The sequence below is a fragment of the Pseudorasbora parva genome, chromosome 1 (genome assembly GCF_024679245.1).
Source record: "Pseudorasbora parva isolate DD20220531a chromosome 1, ASM2467924v1, whole genome shotgun sequence".
Lineage (NCBI taxonomy): Eukaryota > Metazoa > Chordata > Actinopteri > Cypriniformes > Gobionidae > Pseudorasbora > Pseudorasbora parva.
This window is the reverse complement of record NC_090172.1, coordinates 7,264,869-7,285,071: the sequence shown is the minus strand read 5'-3', so window position 1 is coordinate 7,285,071 and position 20,203 is coordinate 7,264,869. Positions and strand designations below refer to the sequence as shown.

At 38.7% G+C, this 20,203-nt stretch overlaps 1 protein-coding gene across 2 annotated transcripts in view; it reads right to left on the bottom strand.

Annotated features, from left to right (window-relative positions):
* sbf2 (SET binding factor 2) overlaps positions 1-20,203 on the bottom strand; it is a 179,750-nt gene that overhangs the window by 79,085 nt on the left and 80,462 nt on the right. For both annotated transcript variants that reach the window (XM_067414596.1, XM_067414667.1), the window contains exons 14-16: positions 19,819-20,023; positions 7,576-7,685; positions 6,639-6,788 (exon numbers count right to left, since the gene is read on the bottom strand). In XM_067414596.1, the coding sequence (XP_067270697.1) occupies positions 6,639-6,788; positions 7,576-7,685; positions 19,819-20,023 (465 nt within the window). The remainder of the gene's footprint in view (positions 1-6,638; positions 6,789-7,575; positions 7,686-19,818; positions 20,024-20,203) is intronic.

The following is a 20,203-nucleotide window of genomic DNA, read 5'->3' as shown; positions in this document are numbered from 1 at the left end:
AATAGCTGCTTTACTGCGTTGTTCCAAACGGCTGCAGAATGGATGTGTCCCCTCACCCCCAGCACAGCATAAAACAAATGTGTGACTGACAGGCTGAGTAAGTGTTTGCAAGAGCCCCCCGCGGATAAAGCAGGCCGGAGCTGGCCCATAAACCTGTGGCAGGAAATGACTGGGATGCCATAGCGCATCTCCACTTCATAACATGCCAGACCTCTGCTGGGCTTGCACAACATTCAGCTCCAGAACCCGGCACAGCTGGACGAGACGCATAGCTGAAGAAAACAAGATTCTGCAAATTAGGCGTATTAATGGGCTTGTTATGAGCTTGTTTTAAACATGGTCTATCATTTATTGGCTGAGGAGATAAGAACAGTTCAACAGCACTGACTCCGGCACCATTCTTGCGTCTAAAGTAAAAGGGAAGTGTTAACAGTCATCAAAGAGCAAACACTCGAAGAATGCACAACAAATATTTGTTAACAGCTCTCCGATTTTCCGAGAAGTTTCACAAAATCAGGCTAGCTCCGCTGGGATCGCGAGCTTTGCGATGGAGGGATGTGGTACCACGGCTCTGTCTTCATCCATCGCACGCTACACAAATCGGTCGATCTCAAACAGATGGACCCAGAGTCCAGACGCCTGAGATCATATGAGTGTTTTGATGACAATTAAATTGTCTACATATTATAACACACACTTGGGAAAAAAACGATAAATGTCATCTAGCATTTAAACAAAAGCAATGTGATGATTTAGGGAAGTAGGAAGGGATGTAGCAATCATGTTTTCTTGTTTGCTACTATCACAAGTCCAAAAGTATTTCCGTATGTTTTCCTTCACAAATTATATATATATATATATAAACTGACTTTAAACCTTTTTTTAATTAATCTGATTAGTTTGTTACTAGAAATGTTCTTATCCTGAGGATTTTCATAGTTATTAAAAAAGAAATGAACTATAACAATTGTTTTCTTAACCTTTAAATTGAATTAATCTGATTCATCTGCCCAAAAATTATTTGCAAATTCTGATGCTTTGCTGTTTGACTATTTAAAAAGGAAATATGATTTCATGAATTTTGATTTTACTTGAATGATGAATATAATGAATGATTATATAATACCATTCACTGAGGCGCCAATCAGACAGAATGGATTTTTTTAGGTTTGAAAACACGAGGCTGCGTTTATTTTAATTGCTGCCAAAAGAAACTATTTAAAAAAGGCACATCCCACTGCCAAAATGAGTTCTGTCTGATCAGGGCCTTACATGACAAGAGCATTTTGGGGACCTGAAAATGCAATTTTTTGAAAACAACACCGTTATCGTCTCCATGTAAACTACAAAAACGTGAATTTGTGAAAACGGTGACATCATGCGCATATGTATTACGTGTTCAGTCTATAGGTGCCTGGCTTTTCTTTACAAAGTGACATCGCCATCTACTTGTCAGCTTGAATAATACAGAGTTTTTAGTTGCTTTCGCGGATCCGCTTGAACGGGGATCGTTTGACAATGTATGCAAAAAACGAAAAGGAAAAACGTTCACGTTTTTGTACATTGTTGTTGTGTAAAAGTACCCTTAATTTACTAAATAAATGCAGGATCGTCACTTAGAATCACTGGGATCTTAGACCAAATAAGCAGACTATACTGTACCATACAGGACCTTAGTGAAACCCATTATCACAAGGCTGGGGAATGCAACTTATGCAATTTAAATCTAAATCTAAATGTACACTGTAAGAAAGCTACATGGTGTGAACAAACTAGCACACTGAACTAGGTTGCGTTATAATCAACTACACATCTTATTGATTGACGTTCACTCTGCAGTGCCGAACATTGGGTTCCTACAGTTCAATTTTCAGGAATGCTATCGATTTAAATCGCACTGACACTATCGGATGAGAACAAAATACTAAATTGGGCTGGATAATGACATAAAATGTTCTACATTGAAAGTGTTATTGAACTGAACTGAAGCAACATTGACATTGAATTATTGCCTTCTATAGAGCATCCATCCATCCATATGTCTGTCTGTCTTTCTGTCCATCCATCCATCCATCCATCCATCCATCCATCCATCCATCCATCCATCCATCCATCCATCCATCCATCCATCCATCCATCCACCCATCCATCCATCCATCCATCCTTTCAAATGTCTGTCCGTCATTTTACATTTACAACACAGTACTTTTGCTGTTTTATTAATGTGAAGCTGCTTTGAAACAGTCTGTATTGTAAAAAACCTACAATACAAAGTAGGAACATTCTAGTTTGTTGCATCCCTCGCAGTCAGAACAGTTAGAACAAGTGTGACGATTTCAGCAAAACGCCTGTGTGCGTGCGTCTGTGATATTATGTATCGAGCTATTCTTAGGGCAGATAGTAACAAAAAAACATAACTTGATTAATCACTGGCGTCTCTGCTGTCTGTTGGAGCTCTTCGTTGAAGGCGATGAGAGCACCCGCATGAAAGCAATATGAAAGCAATTAGGGTGTCCAGGCAATCTATTTTTGTTTCCCTTACAGCTCATCTGAGACAAATCCATTGACCTCGGCGCCACACACAAGACATGACAAACTATCCCGAAAATGTGGAGATCTTTTATAACGCTTGTTGTCTTTGCACAATATTGGAGTGCAAAGATCAGTGTTACGTTACCCTGAAATGCAACAGAACAATTATTACAAAATTCTTGTGATGCTTTCCCTGATCTTGTGAGCAAGATTATTAAATAATTAGGCTATAAACTCAAATTATTTGCTCTGTAATGCGAGTTTTGTTCTTCGAAAATACGCATACCTGTCAGGAACCTAAAATTTATGTACGCTCCCCAACAAAATGCAAATACCAAAAGCTTCGAGGAGATCTTTCCACCTAAACATCAGTGAAAATCAAGAAGAACTGCAGCCACGTCTGAGGTGGAAGATTTATGTCCTGCATAAAACAAAAAGAAAAAAAAAAGTTTCCAACAGTACGGTAGTAACAACGTCAGTCTGATAAGATCTCTGGAAGAGAGTGCTCTTCATAAAGTCTCTAAAGCCAGGGTAACACTTTATTTTACGGTGACATAAGCCTTGAGCAGACTGTCAGTCCAGCTCTGATTTTTGTGCACATCCGACTGAAAGCTGATCATATTTAGCAAGTGAGAATGGCAAACAACAACAAAAAAAATTACATGGAACTGAATTTTTACAAATCTCTTTTAAGCTACATTCATATGTGGTTTGAAATCAAATCATATTTCTGGAAACCGCTTCAGTCTGACTGCTTTGATTGGTTGATTTTTCATGGTTTATGTCACTTTCTGACAGCATGTAAAACTTCAACATGTCAGATGTTTTTATAGGAAACATGCCGTAAGTCTTCGGTGACCAGGCAGTAGGCTTGGGCGGTATCCAAATTTTGATACCGTCAAACCTCCTCCCTATTTTACCTCGGTATACGGTATTACCGTGAATAATTAAAACATTATGATGTAAGGCTCAGACAGCGTCAACAAACTGTTGGCTTGGCTTATATATATATATATATATATATATATATATATATATATATATATTTTTTTTTTTTTTTTTTTTTTTTTACATTTGAGCCCCTGAGAAACTCTCTGCACGTTTTATGCTTACCGTTATGAGACAATTGTCAGACAATTGCCATTGCACAAAACATTGCCAGCTGTGTGACAAAAGGCTTCGGCAATATTACAGCATAGTCCGAGGGTGCGCTCGGTTTTTCATCCACGCAGCAGTGAGTGGATGGTGGTTTCGGATTTGCGCCCTTAGGTTCAAGGTATTTCCATCTCTCGTGGTCATCTTTTTGTTGCACAATTTGCAAATTGCCTCGTCTGTATTTACCGTCAAAACCCAAAATACTTCCAAACTGCAGAAGTTGTGTTCTTTTTCGATAATAACTCAGTGCCCGACTCGCCGTCTTTTCCCCTCTCTCTCTCTCTCTCTCTCTCTCTCTCTCTCTCTCTCTCTCTCTCTCTCTCTCTCTCTCATCCACGCTGTCACAACAACGCATACACATATTTAGGCATTTAATAAATAAATAGTATTTAATATGTAAATAGTTTAATTAGTTCAACTTATTTAATATTTAATAATTAATTGTTGATCAGCAATATGTAAGTTGATCTGTTTTTTGTTTTTTTTGACGGTTTGACGGTATTGAAACTGATACCGTTGCTATTTTTAGATCCCGCGGTATACCATTTTACCGTATTACCGCCCAAGCCTACCAGGCAGTTGACGGCACCCATTGACTCCTGGAGTAGGAAAAAAATACTATGGAAGTCAATGGGTGCTGTCAACTGCCTGGTTATCAACATTCTTCTAAATATCTTTTTTGTTTCTGTTCAACAGAAGAAAAAACTCATAAAGGTTTGGAACAACAATTTTCATTTTTGAGTCAATTATCCCTTTAAAATATATAAACTTTCAGTGTTATAATATAATATATATTGTTTTATACCATGTGTGTGCATATATATATATATATATATATATATAAAAGTCCATAATAATAATGGACTTTGCTTTGGTGTAAAAACATTTATATACAAAAATATTTATGAATTTTTTTTTTTAATTCTCTTTTTGATCAACTTCAGTGATTATTATATTATATTATTACATTATGTAACATTTTATTTTACAGTGTCCTTGTTACATATGCTACATGTACTTACCATAGTAAAATGTGCAACTAACCCTCAAGCAAATCCTAATCCTACCTAACCCCATACAGTACATGTAGTTAATAATTATTTCTCAGTACTTAAATATATAATTACACTGTAACAATGAAACCTTAAAATGCAAGTGTTTATGATATTATATTAGGTTTGGAAGAGGAGATCAAAGACAATCGGACACATGGACCGTCCATATGCTGCTTACCCTCTCTGATGTTATTCAGACTTCTACATCATATAGCTTGTCATTTTCTTCCCTGTTTCATGTCATGTTGTTGCCTGTGGTGCCAAACAACCTTTGCCCTTCACACGGTCTCTGGAGGTCTACATGAAATCACTCTTGCTTGGGCCCAGCGTGCTTGTTTCTGTCTCTCATCTTGATTAACACACTCTGATAGCTGATAGCACATGCATTGCATCGTTTGAAAGCCGCTCCACATCTGTATCTCATCTCACAATGGAAAACAATACACTACAGACCTACATACAGCTTAGCTATCAGATGACAACTATGCACAAATATTTATCTCCTTTTGAACTATATATATATAGAAATGTACATTTTTCTTTAAATTGTGTTTTCAAAACGTTTTAGTCTAACAACCCCGCTCTTCTCGGGTGCAGATGTTGACATCCTCGGCCCAAGCTGGTCTGTATTATTTTGCTGAAAGTATGTTCGGAATGTCCAGTGACTCTATAAAAGTCGCTAGCTGTTTAAACAGCACAGCATCATTAAAATCCCCCCCAACCACACCGACGTGAAGCTGTAAAACACAAGGAACTACCAGCGGGACCCTACTCTGCTCCGAGATTAATGGCAATGTGACAGTTTATAAAGGAATGTGATGGACTAACACACAATCAGTCATGAAGCGCTATGACAAGAAAGAGACACGGTTACGCAAAACAAATTCCCATAAATCTAACGAACCTCTTTCAGGAAGCTGCAGACCTATAGATCAGCGAGCTGTTCTAAAGTGTGACAAACAATAATACCTCTCTGAATTAAAGCAATATTATTTCCTTTAGTATAATAAAACAGAGCAATAAGTCATGCTGGCTCAGTGCCGGCACAGTGCTGGCGGAAAATTTCTGGAGAATCTGGAACTTTCGAACTAAAAGGTCCATTTCGATTTTGCCTTGTCAGAGATGTTTGTTTAACACTAAATCTGCTGTTCCCTTTCTAAAAAGACTCCAGGCATTGCATTTAATTAATAACCTACTTTACGTCATAGATCCTATCAGGAGGTCCCGTCGGCAGTATTTTAAAGGGAGAACAAAGAGCTGCTGATTTTCCCTACATGGCAGTTTGTGGTTTACCCTTAGTATACATTTTAAGAGACTCTTTCCACGAGACGCATAACTAACATTCTTCATCCTCCACTAATATCCATACATCCATCCATCTATATGTCCATCCATCCATCCATCCATCCATCCGTCCGTCCGTCCATCCATCCGAAAGTCTATCTGTCTAATCTGTCTATATGTCTATCTACTTTATTTAAAAAAAATATTTGCTCAACATTCAATAAGATTTATGTCAAAAAAATGTCAATATATACAATATTATTATGACATAGCCAATTATTATAATGGACTTTATCATATATATATATATATATATATATATATATATATATATATATATATATATATATATATATATATATATATATATATATATATATATATGATAAAGTCCATAACATATGATAGAGCCCATAACATCTATTATATAGCTGTAAGCTGTTTATTGAAAAGCTGAAACAGTAAAATCCAGTGTTTTAATGTTGCAGCATTCCTGTATTTCTCGATCTGGATCTGGATGCCAGGACAAATGGTATTACTTGATTAACTGCTCTGGTGCTGTTTTTCTTTTATGTCGCTGTGGTAATAAATTCTAGTGAAATTGATGCCCACCTGTAGAGCGCAGTTCATCATGCGAATGATATGATCAAACTGCTGGTGGTCCAGAATGGCGCGGTTCTGCTGGACGTGGTGGCTGAGCTCTTCGGTCAGGCACTGGCGTGCTGCTTTGCCTTTCAGTGCCCGAAGAGCTGCAGGGAGTGCCTAAAGAAACAACAGTGTCAAGGCATTACTACAACATATGCTTTTAAATGCGGACCGTTCACCTAAACCAGACTGGGCCGCCCTCATCTGGATGCAGAAGTGGTTCCCTTGAATGCATGCATGCAAAGGCCGCTATCATTCCAGTTAAATCCAGCTAGTTGACCTCTGACCCATAGTTAAAATTCCAGAACGGTTGTTATTGATGCGATTTTGCGTCTAGACGGAGACAGCACCCTCCGCTCAGGTTTGCTCGGGCTGAGGTTGTGTGGAGGTGATGTCTTTACTGGCTCAGAGAAGCCGTTAAGCAGCGAGCACAACATTTTTACAACTGTAAAGGGATGCAAGCTTGCATTGTATAACCTACAATTTAAACTCAATGTGTGCAGGTAGCTGGCTACCATTCCAACGCAAACACACTGGGGATAGATCACAAATGATGGCAGGCTCCAAAAGATCCCCTGTGAGCAAATTTCCTTTGCCACAGGTAATATGCACAAAGTTATTTAGACTGAAAATATGTTTAGATGCCTTAGACAAATATCAGTCATGCTAAATGTTAGAATAATGTTAGTATTAGTGATAAGGGCAGGGAAATTAGAAGAATATGTGTGACTGTTTGTTCACCCCTTTCCCTCCTACGCTTGTACGACTTGCAGCTGGAGAGCTTTGCTTATCGTGCTACGAATGGCATCACTAATACGTGCTAATCTGCATGCTGTCTTTTTCCAGATGTACAAGGGAATATGGGGGTTTAATCCTTCTGTCATCACATAAATGATTGCATCACCTTCTCTGTCTCCAGAGTCTTGTTGTCGAAGATGAAGCCGATGCACGTCCGGACCACCTCCAGTCTTCGAGCGCTGTTAAAAACCGAGCTGGCCTTGCCCATGATGGATACTGCATAAAAGATGAGAACAGATAACAAATGAAGAGGCCATGCGTTGTTATCAAAGTCAACAAGTAAGTAAGTAAGTAAACCGATATAGGCAAAATAACCTTGATACAAGACCCTCTGCTTTGCAGCAGGATCGTGATCACCCTGTCAAGGTTTATTCTGCATTATCGAGCGGTGACCTTACATTATGCTTATTACTCAACAAAAGTAAAAAAAAAAGAGGTTTACCAATTTTTTTGTCTGCCAATCACTAAATCAGGGCTCCTCATATCCAGCCCTGGATGGCAACCAAAGTCTTTAGAAATACTACAAATGTAAGTGCAGTGGCCCAAAAATTTTAAGTCGGCATGAAATCAAGACTGACCCTATTCATTTTATAAATTAGGGGCAGGGGCAGTGTAAGGGGATAGAAAATACGGTTTGTACGGTATAAAATCCATTATGCCTATGGAAAGTCCCCATAAAACATGGAAACACTATGTGTGTGTGTGTGTGTGTGTGTGTGTGTGTGTGTGTGTGTGTGTGTGTGACCTGGTAATCCCTACGTTATGGGGACAAAATGTCCCCACAAAGATGGCAATATCCGAAATCCTTGTCCTTGTGGGGACATTTTTAGGTCCCCATGAGGAAAACATCTTATAAATCACACAGAAGGAGTTTTTTGGAGAAAGTAAAAATGCAGAATGTTTCCTGTGATGGGTAGGTTTAGGGGCAGGGGCAGTGTAAGGGGATAGGATGTACAGTTTGTACAGTATGAAATCTATTACGCCTATGGAAAGTCCCCATAAAACATGGAAACACGACATGTGTGTGTGTGTGTGTGTGTGTGTGTGTGTGTGTGTGTGTGTGTGTGTGTGTGTGTGTGTGTGTGTGTGTGTGTAAGAAATATCTCATGCTCTCATGAAATATTACAGTGTAAAAAAATGTTTTCCATTTTAATACATTTTAAAATGTAATTTATTCCTGAGATGGCAAAGCTGAAATTTCATTTTTCAGTGGCACATGATCCTTCAGAAATCCTTCTTATATGCTTGTTAATATTTTTCAGCATTGTTGTGGAAATCATTCAAAAGTTTGGGGTAAGATAAAAACAAGAAATTAATACCAGCTTCCTGAACATATCAGATGTGCTCCACATTCAAATCCAGACTCAAAACACATCTGTTCAGCTGTGCGTTTACTGAATAAGCTCTGAGCCACTGTACGTCCGACTGATTGCACCCAATCTTATCTCTTTATTAGGGCCCAAGCCCTGAAAGGGCGCAGAGCCCTATTGTTCTTCTAAGGATTATTAGGGCCCAAGCCCTGAAAGGGCGCAGAGCCCTATTGTTCTTCTAAGGATTATTTGTTATTATTATTATTATTATTATTATTTTTTTACGCGACTATTTGGGCATTTTTGGGGCCCTTCCCATGCTCGAAAACTCTTGAAACTTTGCACACGCATCAGAATGCGCGGCCATCAGGGCCGGGCTGAGGCTGGGACCCGGGCGTGGCAGGGGGGCTCGACAGCGCCCCCTAAAGTGGGGTCTGAAAACATGGTCTATAAATCAAACCAACTTGCACGTACATATATGAAACTCGGTACACATATAGAGCTCATCGGGCCGAACAACTTTCGTGCTCTAAGTTATGCGTCAGCCCAACAGGAAGTGAGCTATTATGGGTTGTTCGGAAAACGCATGCTGTGGAATTTGCGATACTCCTCCTAGACGATTCACCCGATCAGCACCAAACTCAGTCAGCATGAAGTCAAGACACTGAGGATGCCAAATTGCGAGCAACTTTCTGATTTCTCAAACGGTTTGGCCGTGGCGAAGAGACGAATTTATGGCGAGAAAAAGGAAACAGGAAGTGTGTTATAACTTTTGCATACATTAATTCATTTTGATGAAACTTCAGCTGTGTGTTCGTTGTAAGAGGCCGATCACATGGATATGACTTTTGTGAGTCAAAGTTATAGCGCCACCAACTGGCAGCAGGAAGTGTGTCACTTTCAAAAATGCTTTAAATCCCCATCTTATTTTCACCCGATTTACTTCAAACTTCATCAGTATAATGTCAAAACATGGCAGATATAGACATATAAATGGATTCCTGATTCTTGAAATACTGTTGTCATGGCAACGTGTCAAAGTCCAATAATCTTTTTAGGTGTTTTTGAGACACTTAGCATGCTTGAAATTGCATGAAACTCGACACACACATCTGACATGCTGTTCAGAAGATGCAAGCAAAGATTCAGAAACGGGCGTGGTAGAGGGGCTCAGTAGCGCCATCTTTTGTCCAAAGTGGGGGGTTAGTTTTATCTGCAGTCACCAAACTCGGTATATATATTGTACATTTCGAGCCGGACAACTTTCTAATTTACAGTCATTAGCTCTGACCAACAGGAAGTCAGATAATTTGGTTGGAAGATAACAAGAAGTCGAAAGCGAGCTCTGAGTTTTTACCTTCTCCTCAAAAGCGATTCATTCAATCTCCTCCAAACTCGGACAACATAAAGTAAATATACAGAAGATGCTAAAATGCGAACGGTTATTGGATATCTCAAATGGTTTTCCCTTAGCAAAAGCCTAAAAAAGACAAAATAAGCACACAAGTGCCTGGTTCATAAATAAGGCTATACTCCCACCTGCTGGTTATTCTATATATTACACTGTTTTTTTTGTGTGGTTTTTTTCAACACTTATGCTCTCCCTTAAATGACCAGTAGAGGGCAATATTGTATAAGTTTTCAAGCAAAAAAACTTGCCTCTGTGTGTGTGTGAGAATGGTTTTCTAGGCTGGTGGGGACTAAAACCTGAATGCACACAGACTCATGGGACTTCCCAATGGGTACAAAAGCTTATAAATCATACAGAATGAGTTCTTTTGAAAATGTGAAAATGCAGAAAGTTTTGTGTGATGGGTAGGTTTAGGGGCAGGAGCAGTGTAGGAGGACAGAATATATGGTTTGTACAGCATAAAAACCATTATGTCTATGGTGAGTCCCCAAATAGATAGTGAACCAGACATGTGTATGTGTGTGTGTGTGTGTGTGTGTGTGTGTGTGTGTGTGTGTGTGTGTGTGTGTGTGTGTGTGTGTGTGTGTGTGTGTTCTTTTTTCTAGCCTGGTGGGGACTTCAACCTGAATGCACACAGCCTCATGGGGACATGTGTCATTGATTTCTACAGTGTGTGTGTGTGTGTGTGTGTGTGTGTGTGTGTGTGTGTGTGGGGGGGGGGTTGTTGTTGTGGATGGGGGATGGTGGATGGGCTTAACTGATAAGAGTTGCCTGCAGCATACTTCAGCATTACTACTGTTTAGGGGTAGGAGCAGTGTAGGGGGACAGAATATATGGTTTGTACAGCATAAAAACCATTACGTCTATGGTGAGTCCCCAAAAAGATAGTGAACCAGATATGTGTGTGTGTGTGTGTGTGTGTGTGTGTGTGTGTGTGTCACTTTCTCTCGATGGTAATAATTGAACCCTAACATATCATAGGCTAATACAAATGTAAAAAAAAATGAGTTTAAAAAAAAAAAAAAACCTCTACAAATACCTTGAATTAAATACTGTAATAAATACAAAATGTTGCGCTGCAAAAGATAACTTTGCACATATTTGAAAATGACTTATATCCCATTACATTAGAATTCATCTATATTTAAATTACATCATGAGTGTGGCTTGAAACTTTTCCCCACCGTTTAGATTTTACTATTTTTGTTTTGTTGAAAATCATGTTTAATCTCTCTCTCTCTCTCTCTCTCTCTCTCTCTCTCTCTCTCTCTCTCTCTCTCTCTCTCTCTCTCTCTCTCTCTCTCTCTCTCTCTCAGTGTGTGTGTGTGTGTGTGTCTGTTTGTAGGGGGATGGTGCCAGCTTCATTTTGATTGTGTGAGTGTGTGTGTGTGTGTGTGTGTGTGTGTGTGTGTGTGTGGAGGGGATCTCTCTCACTCTTTGTGTGTGCCACCTTGTCTCTTGATTGTCATAATTTAAACCTTCATATCAGAGGCTATCACAAATAACTATCACTTTAGTGTGAAAAATATGTAAAAACAACAAAGAAAATACTATATCTTAATTAAACACTGGCCCTCTGAATTTACAAAATTTTGAGCTGCAAAAGATGCATTTGCACATAATTGAGAGTGACCCATTATATCCTAGTGCATTAAAAAAAAAATCTATATTTAAATTTCATAATAGGTGTGGCTTGTGGTCATAGTGGCACCAGCTGCTGTGATACATGTGGCATATTAGAGCAATTTTCAAATATTCTCCTGTTTATAAAGTTCTATAAATTTTATGCACGCATATTACTCTTACTTGACACTGATATTAAAATCATTGTTGTGGTCTCTGTGATTTGGCTTAATTTATTTTTAAGAGAAGTGTAAGGATAAAACAACTTCAGCATTTGGACAGTATTCTGCACTCATTTTGAAATTGACATTTGATATCATCTGACATAAAATTAATGAATAAAATGTAATTGATCTCATAGATGTGAGTGTTGTGGTTCCTGGTCATAGCAGCACCAGTTGCTGCAGTTAATGAGGTGAATTCAAATGACTTTGACATAGTCCCTTTATTTATTTTTCCCCATATTAAATGCCTATTGGCCTGCTGTGCACAGTTAAGCTGATGCCACCGGGGTGGCGGTGCCCCCGGCTTGGGCCCGTCATCGCTGCTCGCAGCTTTAATTATTATTATTATTATTATTATCTTTTCGCCTTTTGGGCATTTTTGGGGCCCTTCCCATGCTCGAAAACTCTTGAAACTTTGCACACGCATCGGAATGCGCGGCCAACAGGGTCGGGCAAAGGCCTTTGACCCGGGCGTGGCAGGGGGGCTCAACAGCGCCCCCTTGAAAAACTGGGTCTATATATTAAACACACTTGCACGTACATGTATGAAACTCGGTACACATATAGAGCTCATCGGGCTGAACAACTTCCGCACTCATAGTCATAAGCTTTGCCCAACAGGAAGTGAGCTATTATGGGTTGTTCGGAAAACGCATGCTCTGGAATTTGCGATACTCCTCCTAGACGATTCACCCGATCAGCACCAAACTCAGTCAGCATGAAGTCAAGACACTGAGGATGCTAAATTGCAAGCAACTTTTTGATATCTCAAACGGTTTGGCCGTGGCGAAGAGATGAATTTATGGCGAGAAAAGGGAAACAGGAAGTGTGTTATAACTTTTGCATACATTAATTCATTTTGATGAAACTTCAGCTGTGTGTTCGTTGTAAGAGGCCGATCACATGGATATGACTTTTGTGAGTCAAAGTTATAGCGCCACCAACTGGCAGCAGGAAGTGTGTCACTTTTGTCCAAAGTGGGGGGTTAGTTTTATCTACATTCATCAAACTCGGTATATATATTGTACATTTCGAGCCGGACAACTTTCTAATTTACAGTCATTAGCTCTGACCAACAGGAAGTCAGATAATTTGGTTGGAAGAGAACAAGAAGTGGGAAGCGAGCTCTGAGTTTTTACCTTCTCCTCAAAAGCGATTCATTCAATCTCCTCCAAACTCAGACAACATGAAGTAAATATACAGAAGATGCTAAAATGCGAACGGTTATTGGATATCTCAAACGGTTTTCCCGTAGCAAAAGCCTAAAAAACACAAAATAAGAACACAAGTGCCTGGTTCATAAATAAGGCTATACTCCCGCCTGCTGGTTATTCTATATATCACACTGTTTTTTTTTTTTTTTTTTTTTTCAACACTTATGCTCTCACTTAAATGACCAGTAGAGGGCAATATTGTATAAGTTTTCAAGCAAAAAAACCTTGCCTCTGTGTGTGTGTGTAAATGGTTTTCTAGCCTGCTGGGGACTTAAACCTGAATGCACACAGACTCATGGGGACTTCCCAATGGGTACAAAAGCTCATAAATCAGACAGAATGAGTTCTTTTGAAAAGGTGAAAATGCAGAAAGTTGTGTGATGGGTAGGTTTAGGGTAGGAGCAGTGTAGGAGGACAGAATATATGGTTTGTACAGCATAAAAACCATTACATCTATGGTGAGTCCCCAGAAAAAGATAGTGAACCAGACATGAGTGTGGGTGTGGGTGTGTGTGTGTGTGTGTGGGGGGGGGGGGGGGTGAAGGGGGGTGTTGTGGATGGGGGGATGGGCTGAGCTGATTTGAGTTGCCTGCAGCATACTTCAGCATTACTACTGTGTGTGTGTGTGTGTGTGTGTGTGTGTGTGTGTGTGTGTGTGTGTGTGTGTGTGTGTGTGTGTGTGTGTGTGTGTGTGTGTGTGTGTTGTTCTAGCCTGGTGGGGACTTGAATTAACCTGAATGCACACAGAGTCATGGGGACACATGTCACTGTAGGGGCCTAAATTGAGGTCCCAATGGGTACAAAAGCTTATAAATCATACAGAATGAGTTCTTTTGAAAATGTAAAAATGCAGAAAGTTTTGTGAAATGGGTAGGTTTAGGGGTAGGGGCAGGAGGACAGAATATATGGTTTGTACAGCATAAAAACCATTACGTATATGAGTCCCCAGAAAGATAGTGAACCAGACATGTGTGTGTGTGTGTGTGTGTGTGTGTGTGTGTGTGTGTGTGTGTGTGTGTGTGTGTGTGGAGGGGGTCTCTCTCACTCTGTGTGTGTGTGTCACCTTTTCTCTTGTGTTTTCATAATTTAACCCTTTCATATCATAGGCTATCACAAATATCTATCACTTTATTGTGAAAAATAAGTAAAAAACAAAAACATATATTATATCTTTAATTAAATACTGGTCTTCTGAACTTACAAAATTTTGAGCTGCAAAAAATATATTTGCACATAATTGAAAGTGATGTCCCAATACTTTTAATTTTTTTCTATAACATGGGCTTTAAAGAAGGTCATGTGCTGTGTTTGCAAAGATCACGTATGACACCTCTTTAAACTAATTATTTATTGATAGAATTCAAATGGATAAAAAAAAAAAAAAATCACATGATCTTATAAAAGTGGCTGTTTATAATAAACTTCCATAAATTTTATGCACGCATATTACTCTTACCTGACACTGATATTAAAATCATTGTTGCGGTCTCTGTGATTTGGCTTAATTTATTTTTAAGAGAAGTGTAAGGATAATACAACTTCAGCATTTGGACAGTATTCTGCACTCATTTTGAAATTAACATTTGACATCACCTGACATAAAATTAAAGAATAAAATGTAATTGATCTCAGAGATGTGACTGTTGTGGTTCCTGGTCATAGCAGCACCAGTTGCTGCAGTTAATGAGGTGAATTCAAATTACTTTGACATAGTCCCTTTATTTATTTTTTCCCATATTAAATGCCTATTGGCCTGCTGTGCACAGTTAAGCTGATGCCACCGGGGTGGCGGTGCCCCCGGCTTGGGCCCGTCATCGCTGCTCGCAGCTTTAATTATTATTATTATTATTATTATTATTATTATTATCTTTTCGCCTTTTGGGCATTTTTGGGGCACTTAACGTGCTCGAAAACTCTTGAAACTTTGCACACACATCGGAATGCGCGGCCAACAGGGTCTGGTAGAGGCCTTTGCCCCGGGCGTGGCAGGGGGGCTCAACAGCGCCCCCTTGAAAAACAGGGTCTATATATTAAACACACTTGCACGTACATGTATGAAACTCGGTACACTTATAGATCTCATCGGGCCAAACAACTTCCGCACTCATAGTCATAAGCTTCGCCCAACAGGAAGTGAGCTATAATGGGTTGTTCGGAAAACGCATGCTCTGGAATTTGCGGTACTCCTCCTAGACGATTCATCCGATCAGCACCAAACTCGGTCAGCCTGAAGTCAAGACACTGAGGATGCTAAATTGCAAGCAACTTTTTGATATCTCAAACGGTTTGGCCGTGGCGAAGAGACAAATTTATGGCGAGAAAAGGGAAACAGGAAGTGTGTTATAACTTTTGCGTACATTAATTCATTTTGATGAAACTTCAGCTGTGTGTTCGTTGTAAGAGGCCGATCACATGGATATGACTTTTGTGAGTCAAAGTTATAGCGCCACCAACTGGCAGCAGGAAGTGTGTCACTTTTGTCCAAAGTGGGGGGGTTAGTTTTATCTACATTCACCAAACTCGGTATATATATTGTACATTTCGAGCCGGACAACTTTCTAATTTACAGTCATTAGCTCTGACCAACAGGAAGTCAGATAATTTGGTTGGAAGATAACAAGAAGTGGCAAAGCGAGCTCTGAGTTTTTACCTTCTCCTCAAAAGCGATTCATTCAATCTCCTCCAAACTCGGACAACATAAAGTAAATATACAGAAGATGCTAAAATGCGAACGGTTATTGGATATCTCAAACGGTGTTCCCGTAGCAAAAGCCTAAAAAACACAAAATAAGAACACAAGTGCCTGGTTCATAAATAAGGCTATACTCCCACCTGCTGGTTATTCTCTATATCACACTGTTTTTTTTGTTGTTTTTTTTCAACACTTATGCTCTCACTTAAATGACCAGTAGAGGGCAATATTGTATAAGTTTTCAAGCAAAAAAACATTACCTCTGTGTGTGTGTGTGAATGGTTTTCTAGCCTGGTGGGGACTTAAACCTGAATGCACACAGACTCATGGGGACTTCCCAATGGGTACAAAAGCTTATAAATCAAACAGAATGAGTTACTTTGAAAAGGTGAAAATGCAGAAAGTTGTGTGATGGGAAGGTTTTGGGGTAGGAGCAGTGTATGAGGACAGAATATATGGTTTGTACAGCATAAAAACCATTACATCTATGGTGAGTCCCCAGAAAAAGATAGTGAACCAGACATGAGTGTGTGTGTGTGTGTGTGTGTGTGTGTGTGTGTGTGTGTGTGTGAGGGGCAGGAGCAGGGGTGGGGGGGGGGGGTTGTTGTGGATGGGGGGATGGGCTGAGCTGATTTGAGTTGCCTGCAGCATACTTCAGCATTACTACTGTGTGTGTGTGTGTGTGTGTGTGTGTGTGTGTGTGTGTGTGTGTGTGTGTGTGTGTGTGTGTGTGTGTGTGTTGTTCTAGCCTGGTGGGGACTTCAACCTGAATGCACACAGACTCATGGGGACACATGTCACTGTAGGGGCCTAAATTGAGGTCCCAATGGGTACAAAAGCTTATAAATCATACAGAATGAGTTCTTTTGAAAATGTAAAAATGCAGAAAGTTTTGTGAAATGGGTAGGTTTAGGGGTAGAGGCAGGAGGACAGAATATATGGTTTGTAAAGCATAAAAACCATTACGTCTATGAGTCCCCAGAAAGATAGTGAACCAGACATGTGTGTGTGTGTGTGTGTGTGTGTGTGTGTGTGTGTGTGTGCGTGTGCGCTAAAAAGATTACCTCTCAATGCTGTGCTTTGGCCTGCATTAAAGGATTAAACATATTATTCTGGGTTTGAATAAAAAAATAAATGTATAAAACCAGTTTATTTGTAGGGCATTGACAATATTGTTTTATATAATTAGTTAAATAATTGTGTTAATACAAATAATTATTAATAAAACATATCAATATTTAAAAAAAATTACTAACAAAGGAAAAAACACATTTAATTGTCTTTTTCAACAAAAAGTAATTGGTGTGTGTAACTTAAAAATGAGAAGATTAATGTTTAAGGACAAAAATGATAACCAATGAGCTACCGGTATATAGAATAACCAGAAGTTGGAAGTGTAGCCTTATTTAGTAACCAGGTTGGATATGTCCTAGGGAACACTGTTTTGAAGATAAAACTATTGTTGTTATTGCAAAACAGTGTTTTCAGACAGTGAAATAAAAACAATGTTCTCTCACTGTTTAGATTTTGTGTCTGTCATTCCCCCTCCCCCCTCCCTCTCCCTCTCTTAGGATCACTGTGTATGTGTGTGTGTGTGGAGGGGGTCTCTCTCACTCTGTGTGTGTGTCACCTTTTCTCTTGTGTTTTCATAATTTAACCCTTTCATATCATAGGCTATCACAAATATCTATCACTTTATTGTGAAAAATAAGTAAAAAACTAAAACATATATTATATCTTTAATTAAATACTGGTCTTCTGAACTTACAAAATTTTGAGCTGCAAAAAATATATTTGCACATAATTGAAAGTGATGTCCCAATACTTTTAATTGTTTTCTATAACATGGGCTTTAAAGAAGGTCATGTGCTGTGTTTGCAAAGATCACGTATGACACCTCTTTAAACTAATTATTTATTGATAGAATTCAAATGGATAAAAAAAGTTAATTTCACATGATCTTATTAAAGTGCCTGTTTATAATAAACTTCCATAAATTATATACACGCATATTACTCTTACCTGACACTGATATTAAAATCATTGTTGCGGTCTCTGTGATTTGGCTTAATTTATTTTTAAGAGAAGTGTAAGGATAATACAACTTCAGCATTTGGACAGTATTCTGCACTCATTTTGAAATTGACATTTGACATCATCTGACATAAAATTAATGAATAAAATGTAATTGATCTCAGAGATATGACTGTTGTGGTTCCTGGTCATAGCAGCACCAGTTGCTGCAGTTAATGAGGTGAATTCAAATGACTTTGACATAGTCCCTTTCTTTATTTTTTTCCCATATTAAATGCCTATTGGCCTTCTGTGCACAGTTAAGCTGATGCCACCGGTGTGGCGGTGCCACCGGCTTGGGCCCGCCATCGCTGCTCGCAGCTTTAATTCTTTTTATAATTGTTTTAGTTTACCTTTGTTCTTATCTTTGGTTATTATTAACTTTACAACTGTTTTAACTATGCTTGTTCTTAATTTTTTAATCGTCCACATGGTATTCTTTTTTCTCATGCATATGTTACTATTTTTATTAATTAATGTAAAGCACTTTGAATTGCCATGGGGTATGAAATGTGCTATACAAATAAACTTGCCTTGTCTTTTTTTTCCAGCAAGGATGAAAAATGTGTACATGTGCATTTCAAATAAAGCCTGTTCCTCCTAACTTTCTATTTATCAAAGAATAAAATTTATCACGGTTTCCAGAAAAATATTGCCTTCAACATTGATAATATAAGAATCACTACTAATATTTGAGCACCAATAACACACCATAATAACTACATATAGCCACCTTGCACACATTAAACTTTGTAGATGGAACCCTTTTGTTTTCTAAATAAATAAAAAATCACATAATGGAAATAGTTGTCACTGAATAACTAAAACCTTATTTATTTAAACCTAAAAAATATACTGTATATTAGGGCTGGATATTTACACACATTTCACAATTCAATTCGATTTCGATGCACAAGCTTGCAATTCAATTCGATTCGATTCAATATCAATTATTTTGGATATTTTGTAAATATCAGGTACAATATATAGCAAATTTTCTCAAGGAAAACAAATGCTGTAATCTATGCGGGTCAGTTGTAACCTACTAGGCTTCATTAGCCTGTTACACTAATTACACTTTTATTTTTTTACACTATACACTATTATTTTTTTTATTATAATAATAATAAAGTTATATGAAATATAAACATTTAAATGGTGGCTGTCATAAAAACTTGCCAGATTTATTCAAACATGCATTAAATATTGAAGAACATGAAAATAATAATGAATATGTAATATAGTGCATATATTTATCAAAATGCTCCTCTCTGGAGTTAATTTTTCTAGCTGACTAATGAGTTTCTGGACACTGGATATGGTTTATCTGAGGTAAATGTGAAGTTACATGACATTGTTTACAAGCGGTTTTATTGACGTCTTTTGGCGGTGGAAACCCTGATTGAGCGATTCCATTCGGTAAGCTATACTGTAGATGCTCATTTGTGTTTGTTTCCCGCTGTAACTGTATTAAGGCGAAAGAGAAGATCAGTTCACGTCAGCTCCGCACGGCCGCTTCTCTATAGCCGAGCTGCACCAGAGCGATCTCACGCCACAGCGCCAAAACGGTATTTATGTTTATTAATTTTGTAATAAAATTGATGTAATTTTAAATCTGAGACTTTGTTTCATTTCAATAGTAACAAAGCACAAAGAATATTGTGATTTATTGGATAGGAGGGGCGGTACAATTTCCTGTTCATTCACTGAATTTATAAAAATGAGAATCGAAAAAAATCCATATTGAATATTATATATATATATATATATATATATATATGCACAATGAACCCGTTACTCACCCACAGGGGGTCCGGCGGGCACCACACACTTCCTCTCTGGACGGGTACTGATGGGGGCAGTGTGCTGCTTGGCCAGGCCCTCCTGTATCAACTCATCCACCCTCTCCTCATCCAGCAGGGGAAAGGGCACCACGTGCACCCGCAGGTGTGAGCCCTCGCTGGGACGAGGCACTTTCTGGAAGGCCATGTGGGGGTTCGGGTTCTCCTACAGAATGCATGACAACACAACTGCTGAAATTCAGGATTTAGAGATGTCTTCCGGATTAGTGGCTTATTGAAATTTCTTGTCGAAAGAGGAAAAAATCCACCATCACTCATCAAGAGCATAACTCTGTGAGTACTACAGTCACCATTGTGTAAGCATGCTATTTGCAGTCATTTATGG